General features: G+C 35.5%; 1 protein-coding gene across 3 annotated transcripts in view; it reads left to right on the forward strand.

Annotated features, from left to right (window-relative positions):
- Kif20b (kinesin family member 20B) overlaps positions 1-7,239 on the forward strand; it is a 59,553-nt gene extending 52,314 nt beyond the window's left edge. For all 3 annotated transcript variants that reach the window (XM_013069828.3, XM_021253027.2, XM_087184886.1), the window contains exons 29-32: positions 915-1,007; positions 1,387-1,537; positions 4,815-4,957; positions 6,050-7,239. In XM_013069828.3, the coding sequence (XP_012925282.2) occupies positions 915-1,007; positions 1,387-1,537; positions 4,815-4,957; positions 6,050-6,127 (465 nt within the window). In that variant the 3' untranslated portion in view covers positions 6,128-7,239. The remainder of the gene's footprint in view (positions 1-914; positions 1,008-1,386; positions 1,538-4,814; positions 4,958-6,049) is intronic.
- Positions 7,240-15,321: the final 8,082 nt, after the last annotated feature.

The following is a 15,321-nucleotide window of genomic DNA, read 5'->3' on the forward strand; positions in this document are numbered from 1 at the left end:
TATGTGAAAGTTATTTATATAATGCTATATTTTAATCTAGTAAATCACATAAATCCAATGAATACTTCGAATTTGTGATGGCCTAGCCCTTAGTCTTTCTTCATTTGTCTCTCATGATTACTGTCAGTCTTTCCCCTTTCATGGGGTCTGCTTCTTATGACCTTTATGCCTTCTACTTTGTAACTTAGATTCTGACTGTTCAGTCATGATTTCTCTGCCTGTCTTCCTCCCCCTTCCTTCCCCCACTGCCTATGCTTGTATTCTTTGGTACAACTAGGATTCACATCAATTAAATTTAGTGAGTATACATGCAAAAAGGTTTTATCCTGTGTGAGATTATATGGGAAAATGAAGAATAAGATGCCATGCCTATTTAGTAAAGAAGAAAGATTATAATTAATTTTCACATTTTTCTTTTGTGAAGTTTGTTTTGTTTTTGATGTCGCCAGATTTCAGTGAGAGGTCCTGTATGATTTGAGAGTTAGAAAAGGATATGCTTTATTATAAAGATGAGATTGAAATAAAACCTATTACTCTTCTAGGTTTTTCATTTAGCTTATATTACTTCATTATTTATGATGTGTGTGAAAAATTCATACCTGCAGTCAGAATTTGTCAACCTTAGCACCATTGACATTTTGGGGTGGATACTTCATTGTTGTGGGCTGTCTTGCAAATTTAGAGGTGTTTAGAAGCATTTTGGTTCTACCCTCTAGTTGCAAATAACATTCTCCTTTTTGGCAAAGACAACCAAAAATATCTCCAGACATTGCCAGTATCCCCTGAGGCCAGAATTATCCCCAGTTACAGGACCATGGTTACAAATGATACATAGCATTTTACAAATTTTTCTTTTTTCATTTTGAGGAAGTCTTATCCAAAAATTAACTCGTTCTGAAATTCATTATTTTTAGGACTTGGTGAAATGTGAAAATAAGAAGAATGCTACACCCAGAGCAAATTCTAAGTTCCCTATTTCAGAGACTGGACATTCTTCTGACAAAAAGGTTTGTCTTTTAATTTGTCCAAAATTGACCATTTCCATAACTTACATTTATAAAGTAGAAGCTGGAAATTAAGATGTCAAATCTGATTAGTAATTATCCAAAAATCCAGTTGTACCTGACTATAGCTTCCATTTCTCATTCATCTAATTTAGCTTAGAATATAACCTGTAATATTTGGCCATTAGAAGGCACTTCTTGTATTTACTTCTGGCTTTACTTTGGCTTAGGCTTAACACTTTCATCTCTTCTCTGCATATAGTTAGTCCTGAGTTCCTTATCGAATAATTCATACCTGTCTCTGGTCTCTTTAATTTAACCATGGCCATAACTATTTCCTTCTAATATTTCTCAACAATAACAAAAGATGTTTGTTTACTAGGTTTCTGCACATTTATCATCTAAGAAAACATACTCTTTGCGAAGTCAGGCACCCACAATTAGCGCAAACTTGGCCTCTAAGAAAAAAGAAGGGACGCTACAGAAATTTGGAGACTTTTTACAACATTCTCCAACAATTCTTCAATCAAAAGGTTTGTAGAAAATTAATCAAAGGACTTTTTATGCCAGATAGTAGGGTACTTTCTAAAACTTGATTGGTGCATAGACTCAGATGTTTAGTTCATTGAATATTAATTATGCTTTAAACAGGCATTGTCCTATATTAAATACTCTAAGAAGAAATAGATGAAAAGATGATGTGCCTAGGAATTGACTGCATATTAGAGGAGAAAAGTTTATATTTAAGTAATTTATCTAGATAGAGTAAGCTGCTTAATATAATATAGGTGTAAGCAAAGTGGTATGCTAATATTGCAGTGGAGAAAACTATTCTAATTAGAAGGCTTTGAGAAGATTGGAGGAAATAAAATTTATAATTTAGTGTTATATATTACTAATCACTGTTAATATTATGGTACATTTTTCTACTATTTGTATTCTGTGCATATGCATACATTACCTACCCATCTGTAATATTGAAAATATTATATATTTCTGTAAATGTCTGTTGAATTTGCAAATATGCTGTTTTTTCTTTTTTCTTTATAGTATAATGTTGACATATATCTATGTATATATTAAGATATATGACATGCACATACATACACGCATACACATCTACCAGAGGGAATGGTTTTAACACAGTTAAACAGAAAAGTTTATAGAATTTTTTTTTTTTTTTGGTACTGGGGATCAAACTCGGGTCCTTGCGCTTGTGCAGCAGGCAGCAAAACCACTGAGCTAAACCCCTGGCCCTTTAAAGAATTTTTATGCAATTCCAGATAGCAGTATAGTTCTGGCATGTAGATTATGGAGGGACAATTTGAGAAGAGTGGGTGGAGGAATGGGTTGTAGGAATTCATGAATGACAAAAAGATTATGAATTGGAGACCAAAAATGGGGAGACTGGGGAGAGAAAGAGACTAGAAGCAGAGGAACAGTTGAATCGTAGGTTGTATGAAAATACTTTCTGTGAAAACTTACTTCAGGAGTCTCCAAATTTTTTTGGTTCAGTGTCTCAGTAATTATTTTCATTGTGCCCCTGTACCCAAAGACTCCCCTAACAGCCTCATCCATTAGAACTTAAAACCAAATGACTACTAAAAATTCAGCTTCTGAAAATCTAGGTTGCAAAAATATGCCATCATCAAAAGGAAAGTAATGTGATGTAATTTTGAAACCATGAGCTACTTTGAACTATCAAGGGTGACTATTTCCCTTGAGGACTGAAAATATCCTGAGTTGCTCTTATAAGTTTGCTGCAGGATGCTTTAGTGCACAAGTTTGAACTTCAGACCTGTCAAATATCTGTTTTTAAAAGTATAGTTTGTATAAACATGGAAAATATCTGGAAGGACAAACAGCAAACTATTAAATTTGGAAAGAGAGGACTTCTTATTTTAGAAGATTATGTATTTAGATTATATTGATTATCATATATTAAATGTTTTCAAGGAAAGGAATGTTCCTATAAGGTAATGACTCCCTTACTTGATGGGTCAGTTTCTTGACAGGTTCCTCATTAATATACTTGGCATGGGTTTTGGGTTTTTAAGCTTATTTCTAGGAATATATGATATTTCCATTTTGGATTGTATGTGCAGTGCCTGTCTAATATGGTGGGCCACTTGGAAATGGATGGAAAAAAGACAAAATATGCTGGCTGTTCTCATAGCTGTCCCCTTATCTTTCAGCTTCCTTTCTTCATCATCCTATCACTAATCCTCATCACTAGTTTCACTTAATCTTTGTTATTCAGTCCTGTATTTTTTGTCTTAGCACTTATTTAAACTATAATTCTTTGTTTTATTGTCTTTCTCTCTAGAATATTATGCTCCTTAGGAATAAAATGTCCAGTTCTCTTAGTACATTGGCCTGCATATACTAGTGAGGAGTTTAGCTTTAGGTCAAAATCATATATGTGGCTTTTTTGAACCCCCACTGTAGATAATCACAAAGGATTATGTGAGAGACCTTATGGGAAAAGTTTCCCTGTATATACTAGACTTCGTGTAAAACCAATGCATTATAGTCTCTGAAAGGAGTTGTACTTGAGGGAGGACTCAGGTCTCCTTGCTAAATCATGTACTTACACATATCTGCATTTCTAGCTTGGGTGCCTCCTTTCAGAGCCTCTTTTTTGGGGGCTTCAGCAGAGGTCTTCTCCAGGTGTCACTGCCAAAGACTTTATTTTGGAGAGGAAATAGTACTTTGACATTTTCTGCACTGTGATTTAGTACTTTTCTACTCACAGCCTTTTGTCTCCTGTTCCTTGTATCCTGCTCCCCAACCTTCAGCCCTGAGGTCCATAAAACTCAAGAGCCTTTTTCTGGGACTGTCTAGGCAATGAGAAGGCACTATACTTCTGCGCTGATGTATCTCCTCATATCATGCACCCATTCTTTAGCGTAATACTAAAGTGGGGGTGGGTAGGAGTTGGTACTTTCTTAGTTCTGGCCTTGTGCTTATACTATTGCAGTAATTGTTTAAAAGTCTTGGGAATTGCTTTTATTTTGGCTTGTTGTCTTTGGCTACTCTAATACCTGGAGCTCAGCTCCTTCAAACTCAGCTCAGCCCTCTCAAGCCAAGCTAAGCTCTCGACAAGAAAACTCTGCATTTAGTATTTTCCTTAAAGTTTTTTTCTATTTAAAAAAGTATGTATTTGTGTATAAATACACACATAAGTATTTATATATATCATCAATATATGTATCTGAATTTTTTCCAGCCCAGATAGAAATATGTTTTCTATTAAAATCAGTGTCTTATCCATTAGAAAAATTAAGCAAATGTGCTAAGTATGAAATTTTAAAATTAAGTTTGGTTTCTATGGTTTATGTCAGTGTGTCTGTGTGTGAACTGTAAGTTAAGGATTCACAATTCTTGGAGTACATCTTTATGAACCAGTACTGAACTAACCCCACCACCTTATTTTTAATATGCACAACCTGCTATACATATATCTAGCTTTCTGGTTTAACATAATGTAAACATTTTCCAAGTCATTAAAGATACTGAAGTTTTACTGGTGATATTGTAATTTACTGGTTATACTATAAACCTTTCTACTTTGTTGAACATTTATACAAAGGATAGTTTATTTATTTATTTTACTTTTCCTCACTCTCGCTGTTGATCATTATTTCATGTGTTTCTTAGGCATTTAATTTTTTTTATCAATTGTCTATTTATGGCCTTTGTTGCATTGTTTTTCTTCTTAATTTGTGTATGTTCTTTATGAATGATTCCTAGCCTTTATAATCTGAAAATTATTTATTTTAGGAGTTAATTAACATTTTTATTTCTTAGCAAAGAAGATAATTGAAACAATGAGCCCTTCAAAGCATTCAAATCTAGAAGCAAGTAAAGAAAATGTGTCTCAACCAAAAAGAGCAAAAAGGAAATTATACACAAATGAAATTTCATCTCCTATTGATATATCTGGCCAAGTGGTAAGCTAGTATTTCACTTTTCATTAATGTTCTTTTTAATTCTGAAGTATTCCTAACAATATTACAAGATTTGAATTTCTGTTCTTTAGACCAGATCTCTTAAAACACATGCTTTAAATGTTATTGTACTTTGGGTCTCAGACATGTTAACCTTATAGTAATTAAATAGAAATACTATATTAATGTATATAAATGTCAAATATTTGTATTTGAAACCTCATCAGATAAATATATTTCCAACAATAGAATTACCACGATTTAGTAATTTATTTGCCTCTAACATCTGTTTTTACTTTTACAAATCTGGGTACAAATATACCTAGCAAAAATATAGAATTGACATGTAGCCATTTCCTCCCACCTTTCCTCTAAGTTTTCCAGATTGTATTAAGAAAAAATGGTAGCTGTCACCCTGACTCTATGACTCATTTTCCTCACTCAGAACAGTCAGTGCTATTACAGGGAAGGTTCTAATTTTCTATCATGCTTGCATTTGCCTAGTGGAGGACAGTGATGATAGAAAAGTAATTAAAGAGAAAAAAACTTCACTAATTGGCCAAGAAAAATTAGGAGAGACTTTTTTCTCAACAGCTATCAAATAAGAGATTGGCACTTGAAGGCAAATGGTAAAGAATTAGGGTTAATTAGGACACACTGTTAGTACTTACTTTTACCATTTTTATGATTAGTACATAAATTCCTCCCTTGGCTGAAGAATTTTTTATTTTCTTAGTATATAACTACTTCCTAAGTTATATACTTATTGCTGTAAAAGTTCATTTCTTAACATTGATTCGAGGCATTTTTTTTGGTCCAAATATTTTAATAGTTATTTCAAGCTTATTTTGTCCTTAATACAGAATGTAGGTTACTTTAATTCTAGAATGAAATAGTGTTGAATGAAGCTTGTACAAAATCTATTTTCTTTTGCATATATTTTTATAGAAGATAGAATACCTATAGTCTGAGAATAAAAAATGTACCTATTGTGTCAGTGAATGACATGAACATATATTATCACTCATTATAAACAAGCTTATATTTTTATTTTTACCTGTAATTTTTTAAGAACTATGAAATTGTTAATTTCAGATTTTAATGGACCAGAAAGTGAAGGAAAGTGATCACCAGATTCTCAAACGACGACTTCGATCACGGGTAGCCAAATAAATCACCTTTGGAGAATGTCTTAATGTAAATTTTATATTCATAATCATTGTGACTTGCATTTGACTTTTAAAGATAACTATACATTAAGATGCATTACATCCTTCTGTATAGAGATGGCTGTTTTATACATAGTATAATTTTGATTCAATAAATCAATAGATTTCTTTGTGTACTTTACACGGCTACTTTTCTATAACAGCTTTTTTTCAATTTGTATAATTCTCTTATCTGATTTATTGTATCAAGGAAGAGCCTAGGAAAGATGCTGTTACTTTTATGTTTTGTGCATAATGACATAGATCAAGTTTTTTGCTTATTTATATTTAATATAACCATATTTTGTGACTTTTTTCTTAAGCTATGTTAAGATATACAACTGATTTTCCATATCTGTTTGTGTTACATTTAGGATTTAGGAAGTGAGTATACAGGTCTTATATTTGCCAAAACATGTATGCACATTATTTAGACAGGATGTCAGTTCTTTAGTTAGAATGTATTTTATTTTATAAAATAATCTAATAAAATGAGATCTCTGATTTTCCCAGGGCACAGATTAGAAGTAAAGAATTAGGAAGCAAAATAAAAACAAAAAGAAAACACCTACAAGCCAGCACACAGGCCTTGGGGTTGGCAAAGTGTGTGCCAGATAGAATTTTAGATCTAAAATTAGAAATGCATTTTTTTCATTTTACAGATGAGAAAATGAAGGCCCATATTTATTTTTTTTCTTTCACTTTTTTTTGAGACAGGGTCTTACTATATAGTTCAGGCTGGATTCAAACTTGTGGCTATCTCCTGCCTCAACCTCCCTATGCTGGGATCATAAGTGTGTGCCACCATGCCCAGATAATGTTTACTTCTGCTAATTTATACAGCTAATAAGTATTATGGTTAAAAATACCAATAAGAGGGCCAGGGATTTAGCTCAGTGGTTCTGCCACCTGTCTTGTAAGTGCAAGGTCCTGAGTTCGATCCCCAGTACCCCCTAAAAAAATACCAGTAAAGGCAAAAACCACAAAGCAGAAATCTCAGGAATGATTGACAACTGGGGCTTTTAATCTAAAAAATACATCTGTACATCTAAACCTTAAAGGTTTTATTAGATTATAGTATTGCTTACTTTGTTATTATTTTATTTTTATTTTTTTATGCAGTGTTTTGCTATGTAGTTGAGACTAGCCTTGAGCTCACTGTGTAACCCAGGCTACCCTTGAACTCACAGCAATCTTTCTGCCTCAGCCTCCCAAGTGCTGGGATTATAGGTGTGCACCACCATGCCTGGCTTCTTACTTTATTATTATAATGATGACCCTGAACAGGTAAGAAAAATTATTCTTGCTTCTTTAGGAGACAAATCATATTTAGAGGAAATTTTCCACCAAAATAGTTACATTAAAACAACCACTTTGTGTCAGGCATAGTGGTGCATGCCCGTAATCCCAGCACTTGGTAGGCTGAGGCAGGAGGATTGCCAAGAGTTCGAGGCCAGCCTGTACTAGATAGTTCAAGGCAGCCTAAACTATGTAGTGAGATCCTGTCTCAAAAAGCAAAACAAGGCTGGGTGTGGTGCCACACACCTGTAATCCCAGCACTCTGGGAAGCTGAGGCAGGAGTGTCACAGCAAGTTCAAGGCCAGCCTGGATTTCATAGTTCAGGGCCAGCTTGAATTACAAAGGAAGACCCTACTGCAATCACTTTGAGCATTAAAATGTTTTCCTTATGTAGTTTTTAAACTATTGTTGATCTTTATTCACAGATTCCATTATTAAATTTGTCTACTTGCTAAAATTTACTTCTAACCTCAAAATTAGTACTCATAGCACTCATAGTTATGAAGATGCATAGAATTGCAAAAAATTTTGAGTAGCCTAACCCACATTTGCAGCTGAAGTTGAACAAAGCAACATTCTACCTTCTTGTTTCAACTCTCATGCTGTAAATAAATATTCAGTCCAGGTTAGAGATTAAAATCAAGCTTCAAGGATATCCTTAAGGGAAATGGAGTTTGGTAGGATGAGTCCTTCCAAACTCAAAGGGATTGAGAAATGATGTGCTTTCTACAGATCTCCACTAGCAAAGCATAAAACCAAACCTGCATAAATTGAAAGTAACCGGCCAGTAATCAAATGCCTACTGGAATAGGCAACATTATCATTCATAATTTGCAACATTATCTTTCAATAGTGCAAGGTATGCAGTGAAAGATAGCTAGATGTGGTGAGGAGAATTTAAAATGTCAGAGTAAAGACCAGTGATAAAATACAGTCTCTCTGGGACCTGGAATGAAGACATCTGGGAAATGAGAATTTAGCGAAGAAAAAAAGAAGTTGATCTCCACGAAGCAGGAGGGAGCTGACAGAAAAAGCAAAAACTACAGAAAAATTGGAGAAATAGAGTGACACAGAAAAGAACAAAGCAGGCTGGAAAATTAATCCTTGTTCTCAGCACAGGGACCTGTCACCACAAACACAAGATGAGCTCAGACTGAGTCAGCAGTTCCAGGGAGAAACAAAAGACCAGGCCCAAGAAAAGCCCACGGTTATTGTAAAATGCAAAACCAGCTTGGGGCTTTACTCTCAAAGTGACTCCACATGTCAGGGCTGAGTTGGAGAAATCCAGTGCCATCAATATTTGAGAGTGTTTGATAGAGCCATTTTGGGAAGGGGTTGTTTAGGGGTTGATTGTGTAAGATCAAGATGATATAGGGGGAATAGATATTGAAAGAAATAGAGCTGAAACAGGACCACCTGAGGCAGGGCTTTATTGCGGGAAGGAGCTGCTGGGCTGTCTTAAACAATGGAGAGAGAGTGAGAGACTAACCAGGTGAGGTTTATAAAGGGTTGTGTGGTGGGAGATGGTGGGGTTGAGAATTGGTTGTTTTGCTGGGGCAGGTGATGGAGTTTAAACTTACTCGAGGATGAGTAGCGGGGTGGAGTGATAAGTTCAGTTCCACTTTCCTGGGGGGGAAACAACCCGTTTACAAGAAGCGGGTGCCATTTTGTCTAATAGAACTCCCAAACCTGCTAGATAGCCAAAATGTTGAGTTCATGTTCTCTAAAATGGAAGAATGAATTTTAGGAATAACGGAGGTTAAGAGTAGGAAAAAGTTCTTGAGAGAAAGATAGCTTCTAAGAGAGACAGAAGGGAGATCCTGTTGCCCAGGGGGAGTTTATGAAGCAAAGCCATAAGATGAGGTGGGTTCAAGGTGGGACAAAACTATAGTCAACTAGTAAGATTACTGTGATAGCCAACCCAACTCCATCTTGAGGCTCAACACCACTTTGTACCTGGACTGGCACAAAGTGCTTGGGCTTGGACAAAGCACCCAAAACCCCCCTATCCTGCTTGGCAGAGAACTTGCTGCAGTTGCAGGATATTTTGCAGCTCACCTAGTGTGTGAAACTTCCTTGTGCCCCTACCCCCAACCTGGCATGGTTCTCCTTTGTAAGATTCCGCTTGCTCTCCCCTGAGCCCTCCCTAACTGAAAGCATGATTTAAAAGGAGAAATCAAACCACTTCCAGTTGCGGAGAGAACTTTCCAGGTACTAGTCCCCCTCAGGAGCCAGCTATAATAAACGAGCTCAAATCTGGCACAGAGTAGCGCATCTACTTGTTCTAACTCACATGTCCATAACAATTACAAGTACCATCACTTAGGTAATTTTCTTTTTTAACTTCAGATTTTTTTTTTTTTTTGGTACCAGAGATCGAACTCGGGACCTTGTGCTTGCAAGGCAGGCACCAGAACCACTGAGCTAAATCCCCAGCCCACTTAGGTAATATTGATCCAATGGGAAATCACAAGGTGGGTATGAGGTGGGACAAAATTATGATCAACCAATAAGGTTACAACAAGTATAGTCCCTTAGGTAATATTGATTAAATGGGGATCAAGGGGGAAGCAAGTCATATAGCAAGCATTCAAGGAATGAACAAAGATTTTCAGTAAAGGATGGATCAGGGACCTTTCCTGGAAAGGATAGGTTAAGGTCTTGGTCCCCCACCCAGGTGATTGATATCTGTTTAGAATATCAATCACTGCTGTTCATCCCTAGGGGAAGTACACTAGTGTAGTAGTTTCTATAATGCTAGCCAGTGAACGTGCTTCAATTGTTTTTCTGTGCTGAGGGCCCAGCTTTGTCTAACTGCCTTATAATAATTTCTAACTAACTTAGCTATCTCCAATAGAGATACAGAACAACTACAGGGTTCTTGGAGCCACCCTATCATAGTGACTGAGAGGGAGACAGTCACAGACGGCACAAACCCCCATGAGAAGTTTAAGCTCAGATAGAGAGGAGCATGGGAATTCCTACACTCAGTGAGAAGCCAGCCTGGGCATGTGTGGCTTTCTAAAGGAGGCTGGGTCTGAAAGTGCTACTGTTTAGTCCAGAGGCTGTTTGACTCCTGTCCAGCTGCCTATATCCACAGCTCAATTTTCCAATCTGCCAGTGTGGTCAGGGATACACTTTAGTTTGCGTGGTTGCCACAGCCTGTGGTATAGAGACAGAGGAAGCTCTGGAGGAGGGTAGGGGCACCTCACAAACCCACAGTCTGTAAAGCTAGGAAGAGAAAGTGTCAGGAACACAAATGGAATGGCTGGAGTGAATACAAGCCTAGAACAGACACCATTGACCTGTCACATCCAGTTGGAAAGCCTGGGTTAGAAATCATTCACATGCAAAAACTTGAGTGTGGGAACAACATAGATCTTAGTAGTAATTCAGTATCACTTCCCTTATCTGCTGGATTCCAATATTGCAGACCCTGGAAAGAAACTGCTCATTCAAAAAATACAGAGGAATCATAGGATCCTTTGTCTCATTTTTCTCTCCTCAACTTCCTTTTATTTTTCAAATCTTTCATTTTACTTTTCCTAATTCCTCCATTTAACTTTTACTATTAAGGCTTATTAATCTTTAGATACTTATTGACCCTTTGCTATTGTTGAATTCTATTGTTAGTGTGCTGCAGTTGTTGCACTTAGTAGATATTTGCTATATGTCAACATTTAGTCTTTGTGTCTGTTATTACTATCACAGATCTCACCTATTTTTAAGGGTAGTACAGTGGTATCTTTTATTGATTCTCATGGTATGTCAATATCCAGTTTCTTGCTGACTCTTTTATTCTTCCTTATTTTGTTGCTATTGCCAGCATGGCATAGTTATTGCTACTGATTTTTACTGTATGCCAATGCCTGGTTTGTCTTTGTGTCATCAACAATACTTCAGGTCATTTTGTGAGAACTAGATGCTGGGCCAATCACACTGCATCCTCTCCTCCCCAAATTAATGAAGGTTGTTGGATCTTGGGACAGAGGTAAAAGCCTATAGTTAGCCAATCCCAGAGTACATTTCTGAAAATTTGACACTAACTAAGGAATTTCCATACTAGCAGCAAAGTCCACTATAAAAATAAGCAGGAGTAGTCATCCTATTTTCAGACGAAGTGGACTTCGAGTCAAAACTGATCAAAAGACACAGTCACTCCATATTGGTTAAGGGAACAATTTAAGAGGAAGATATAATTATATATATTACATAACCCTTGCACACCCAACTTTATAAAACAAACACTACTAGACATAAAGATCAGGTAAGGATCAACATAATTGTAACAAAGGATCTCAATTCCCACTATCATAAATAGATCAGCTAAACCAAAAATATCAGAGTTGAACCACACCTTTGAGCAAATGGACTTAACAGATCCATAGTATTCCAACCCACAACAAAATATGCCTTCTCAGCACAACGTTTGGTCTATTTCTCCAAAACAGACCACATACTAGTCCATAAAGCATGCTTAAATAAAGACAAAGAATCAAAATTTTTCCTATGCATGTTATCAGATCATAATCCAATGAAACTATCAATCAGTGGTAATAGAAACCGTAGAAATCATGCAACACCTGGACATTAAATGATACACTATTGAAAAATGAATGGACCACAGAAGACATCAAAGAAGAAATTAGTTTATAGCTCAACTGAAAACAAAAAACTACAGACTGATCTCTAAAATGAACACAGATACAAAGATCCTCAACAAAATACTAGCAAACATAGGTATCTTCCTGAAAGAGTTAAAAACATCATACCACAGTGATATATGTATACCTATGTTTATAACAGCACAATTTATAATGGTTAAATCTTGAAAACAGCCCATATAGCCATCAAAAGATGAATGGATAAAGAAAATGTTAGGGGCCATGGATTTAGCTCAGTGGTGCTGCCACCTGCCTTGCAAGTGCAAGGTCCTGAGTTTGATCCCTGGTACCAAAATAAAGAAAGAAAGAAAATGTGATATTTATATACAATTTAGGGGTCCTTTTCTGTAACAGCTTTTCTTCAATCTATATAATCTTATCTGATTTATTGGATCAATGGAGATCCTAGGAGAGATGCTATTATTTTTGTTTATTTTTCTGTACATAATGACATACAACGGCATACTAGTCTGCCATAAAGAAAAATAAACTTGAATCATTTGTAGGAAAATGAGTGTATTAGAGACTATAATCTTAAGTGAAATAAATAGGACACACAAGTTTAAGTATTGCATTGTTTGTCTTGTGTGAGAAACCCAAAGGGTAAATAAGGAGCATGATGGAGGATAAGATATTGGGAAGTAGGAAGAGCATGTTCTTTTTTTTTTTTTGTTACCGGGGATCAAACTCAGAACCTTGTGGTTTCAAAGCAGGCAGCAGCACCACTGAGCTAAATCCCTGGCCCAAGAGCATGTTCTTGAAAACTGGAAATACCGTTTTAATAAATGAAGAAATAAGGAATCTTAGCAGTGAAATGGAAAGTATAAAGAGAAAACAAGTGGAATGATTACAACATAAAAGTGAAATAATTGAAATGAAAAATCCAGTGGATAAATTTTAGCAGCAGATTGGAATTGTCAAAAGAAATTTGTAAGTGAACTTGAACACAGGTCAATTTAAGTTATAAAATCTAAATAAAGGGATTTGAAAGGAAAAACTGAAAACTGACTTAGTGCCCTGTGAAACAATTCCAAAAGGATGAATAGCACAGGAGCTCGGGGATCCAGAGGATAAAATAATGGAAATAGGATAGGAAATAAAAAGAAATTTGAAGAAACAATTGCAAAATTTTTCAGCTTTTATAAAGAAATATTGACTTAGAAGTGCTCCCAATCCCAATTAGGATATGTGCCAAAAAATCTACACTTAGAAAGATTGTTGTCAAACTTCAGAGAATCGATCATAAAGAAAATCTTGAAAACACCATGTAAAGTATCAACATATTGCATTTAAACTGCTTTTGGAAGAATGTGTTTATAATATATTAATTCAGACAGAGGACGTTTTTATATTCATGTGTAGCTTAATTTATGGATTCATTCTGAGAAATATGTCATTTGGTGATTTTGTGATTTTATGAACATCATACAGTGTACTGACATAACCAAGGTGTTCTAGGTTAATCACTTGATGTGGGCTCTTATTGCAATCAATAGATGAAGTAAATAAGATATATTAGGCTGCTACTGGCATAATATGGCACAATGTTTTATAGTAATTTTTTAATACATAGGAGTATACCCTACTGGTAAAAACTACTATAATAGGGCCAGGGATTTAGCTCAGTGGTTTCACTGCCTGCTGCGTAAGTGCAAGGACTCAAGTTCGATCCCTGGTACCAAAAAAACCCAAACAACTACCGTAATAATTTATCATCACTATTAACTATACATAATTGTATATGCTATACTATTAAAAAGTTAATTTTATTGGTACATTTTAGATATACATAATGACCACATTCATCATAGAGAATCTGTACCTGTACATAACATACCTTGATTATTTTTCCGCAATCTCCTCTCCTCCTTTCAACCCCTCTTCCCCTCCTTATTTACAAAAGCTTTCTTTCCATTTTTTCTTCCTTTTCCTTCTTTTGCCCCTCTCCCCTCCCTTGTTCCACTTCCCATTTGATCATTTTCTTTCTATTTCCCAATATCTGTTATATATTTTGGTCCTTATTTACTTACCCTTTTAGTTTCTCACACCAGAGAAATAATATGATATTTAAAGATGTTTGTCTGATTTATTTCACTTAAGAGTATGGTCTCAAGGTGCATCCATTTACCTGGAAATGTCTCAAGTTTATTCTTCATGGTAGAATAGTTTTTCATTGTATTTAAAAAACCTGCATTTTTATCCATTTATCTGTTGATGGAGATTTTCAAGATTTAACTATTACAAACTATGCTGCTATAAACATAAATATGCAATGTCTCTATGGTAGGATGCATTTACTTCTTTGGGGAAGATACCTAAAAGGGGAATAGCAGAGTGAGATGGAACTTTTGGTTTTCATCTTTTGAGGGCTCTGGACACTGATTTTCACAGTGGTTGCACCAGTTTACACTCCTACCATCTGTGTAGAAGGGTTCCTTTTTCCTTACAGCCCCACCAGCATTTGTTATTGGCTGATTTTTTGATAATACCATTCTTTCTGGAGTGAGATGGAATCTCAGTATTGTATTAATTTGCATCTCTCTAATGACCAGTGATGTTGAACATTGTTTCAAATATTTATTTGCCATTTGTACTACTTTGTCTGAGAAGTGTCTATTCATTTCAGATTCCCATTTTTGGACTGGGTCTTTAAATTTGAGATGTCTGATTTTTTGTGTGTTCTTTATATATTCTAGATATTAGTCCTTTGTCTGAGGAACAGTTGGCAAAAAATTTTTCCCACTCTGTGGGTTGTCTCTTCACTCTGTTGGTGGTTTCTTTTGCTGTGCAGAAGCTTTTTAATAAGATTAAATTGCACTTGTTGATTCTTTGTAATATTTCCCATCCGATCAGAGTTTTGTTCATAAAGCCTTATAGCCTACACCTATGTTTTCAATAGTTCTACCTATTCTATCTTCTAGTAGATTTAGTGTTTCTGTTTTAATATTTAGATCTTTGATCCATTTTGATTTTAGTTTAGTGCATGATGAGAGCTATGGGTCTAACCTTACTCAGTTTTTCCAGCATCATCTAAAAAAAGGCTCTTTCTTTCAGTGAAAGTGTTTGGCACCCCCCCCTCCTTTTTTTCCACATTTGAGATTTTATTGGTTGTGTTGAAGATCAGTACAGACAGTTCACCTTGTACACAATTTGTAACACACGAATGGAAAATCTAAAAAACTATGTATTGTTTCTT

The sequence above is a fragment of the Heterocephalus glaber genome, unplaced genomic scaffold (assembly GCF_053883595.1).
Source record: "Heterocephalus glaber isolate CG9 unplaced genomic scaffold, H.glaber_assembly_v1.0 deba00001497, whole genome shotgun sequence".
Lineage (NCBI taxonomy): Eukaryota > Metazoa > Chordata > Mammalia > Rodentia > Bathyergidae > Heterocephalus > Heterocephalus glaber.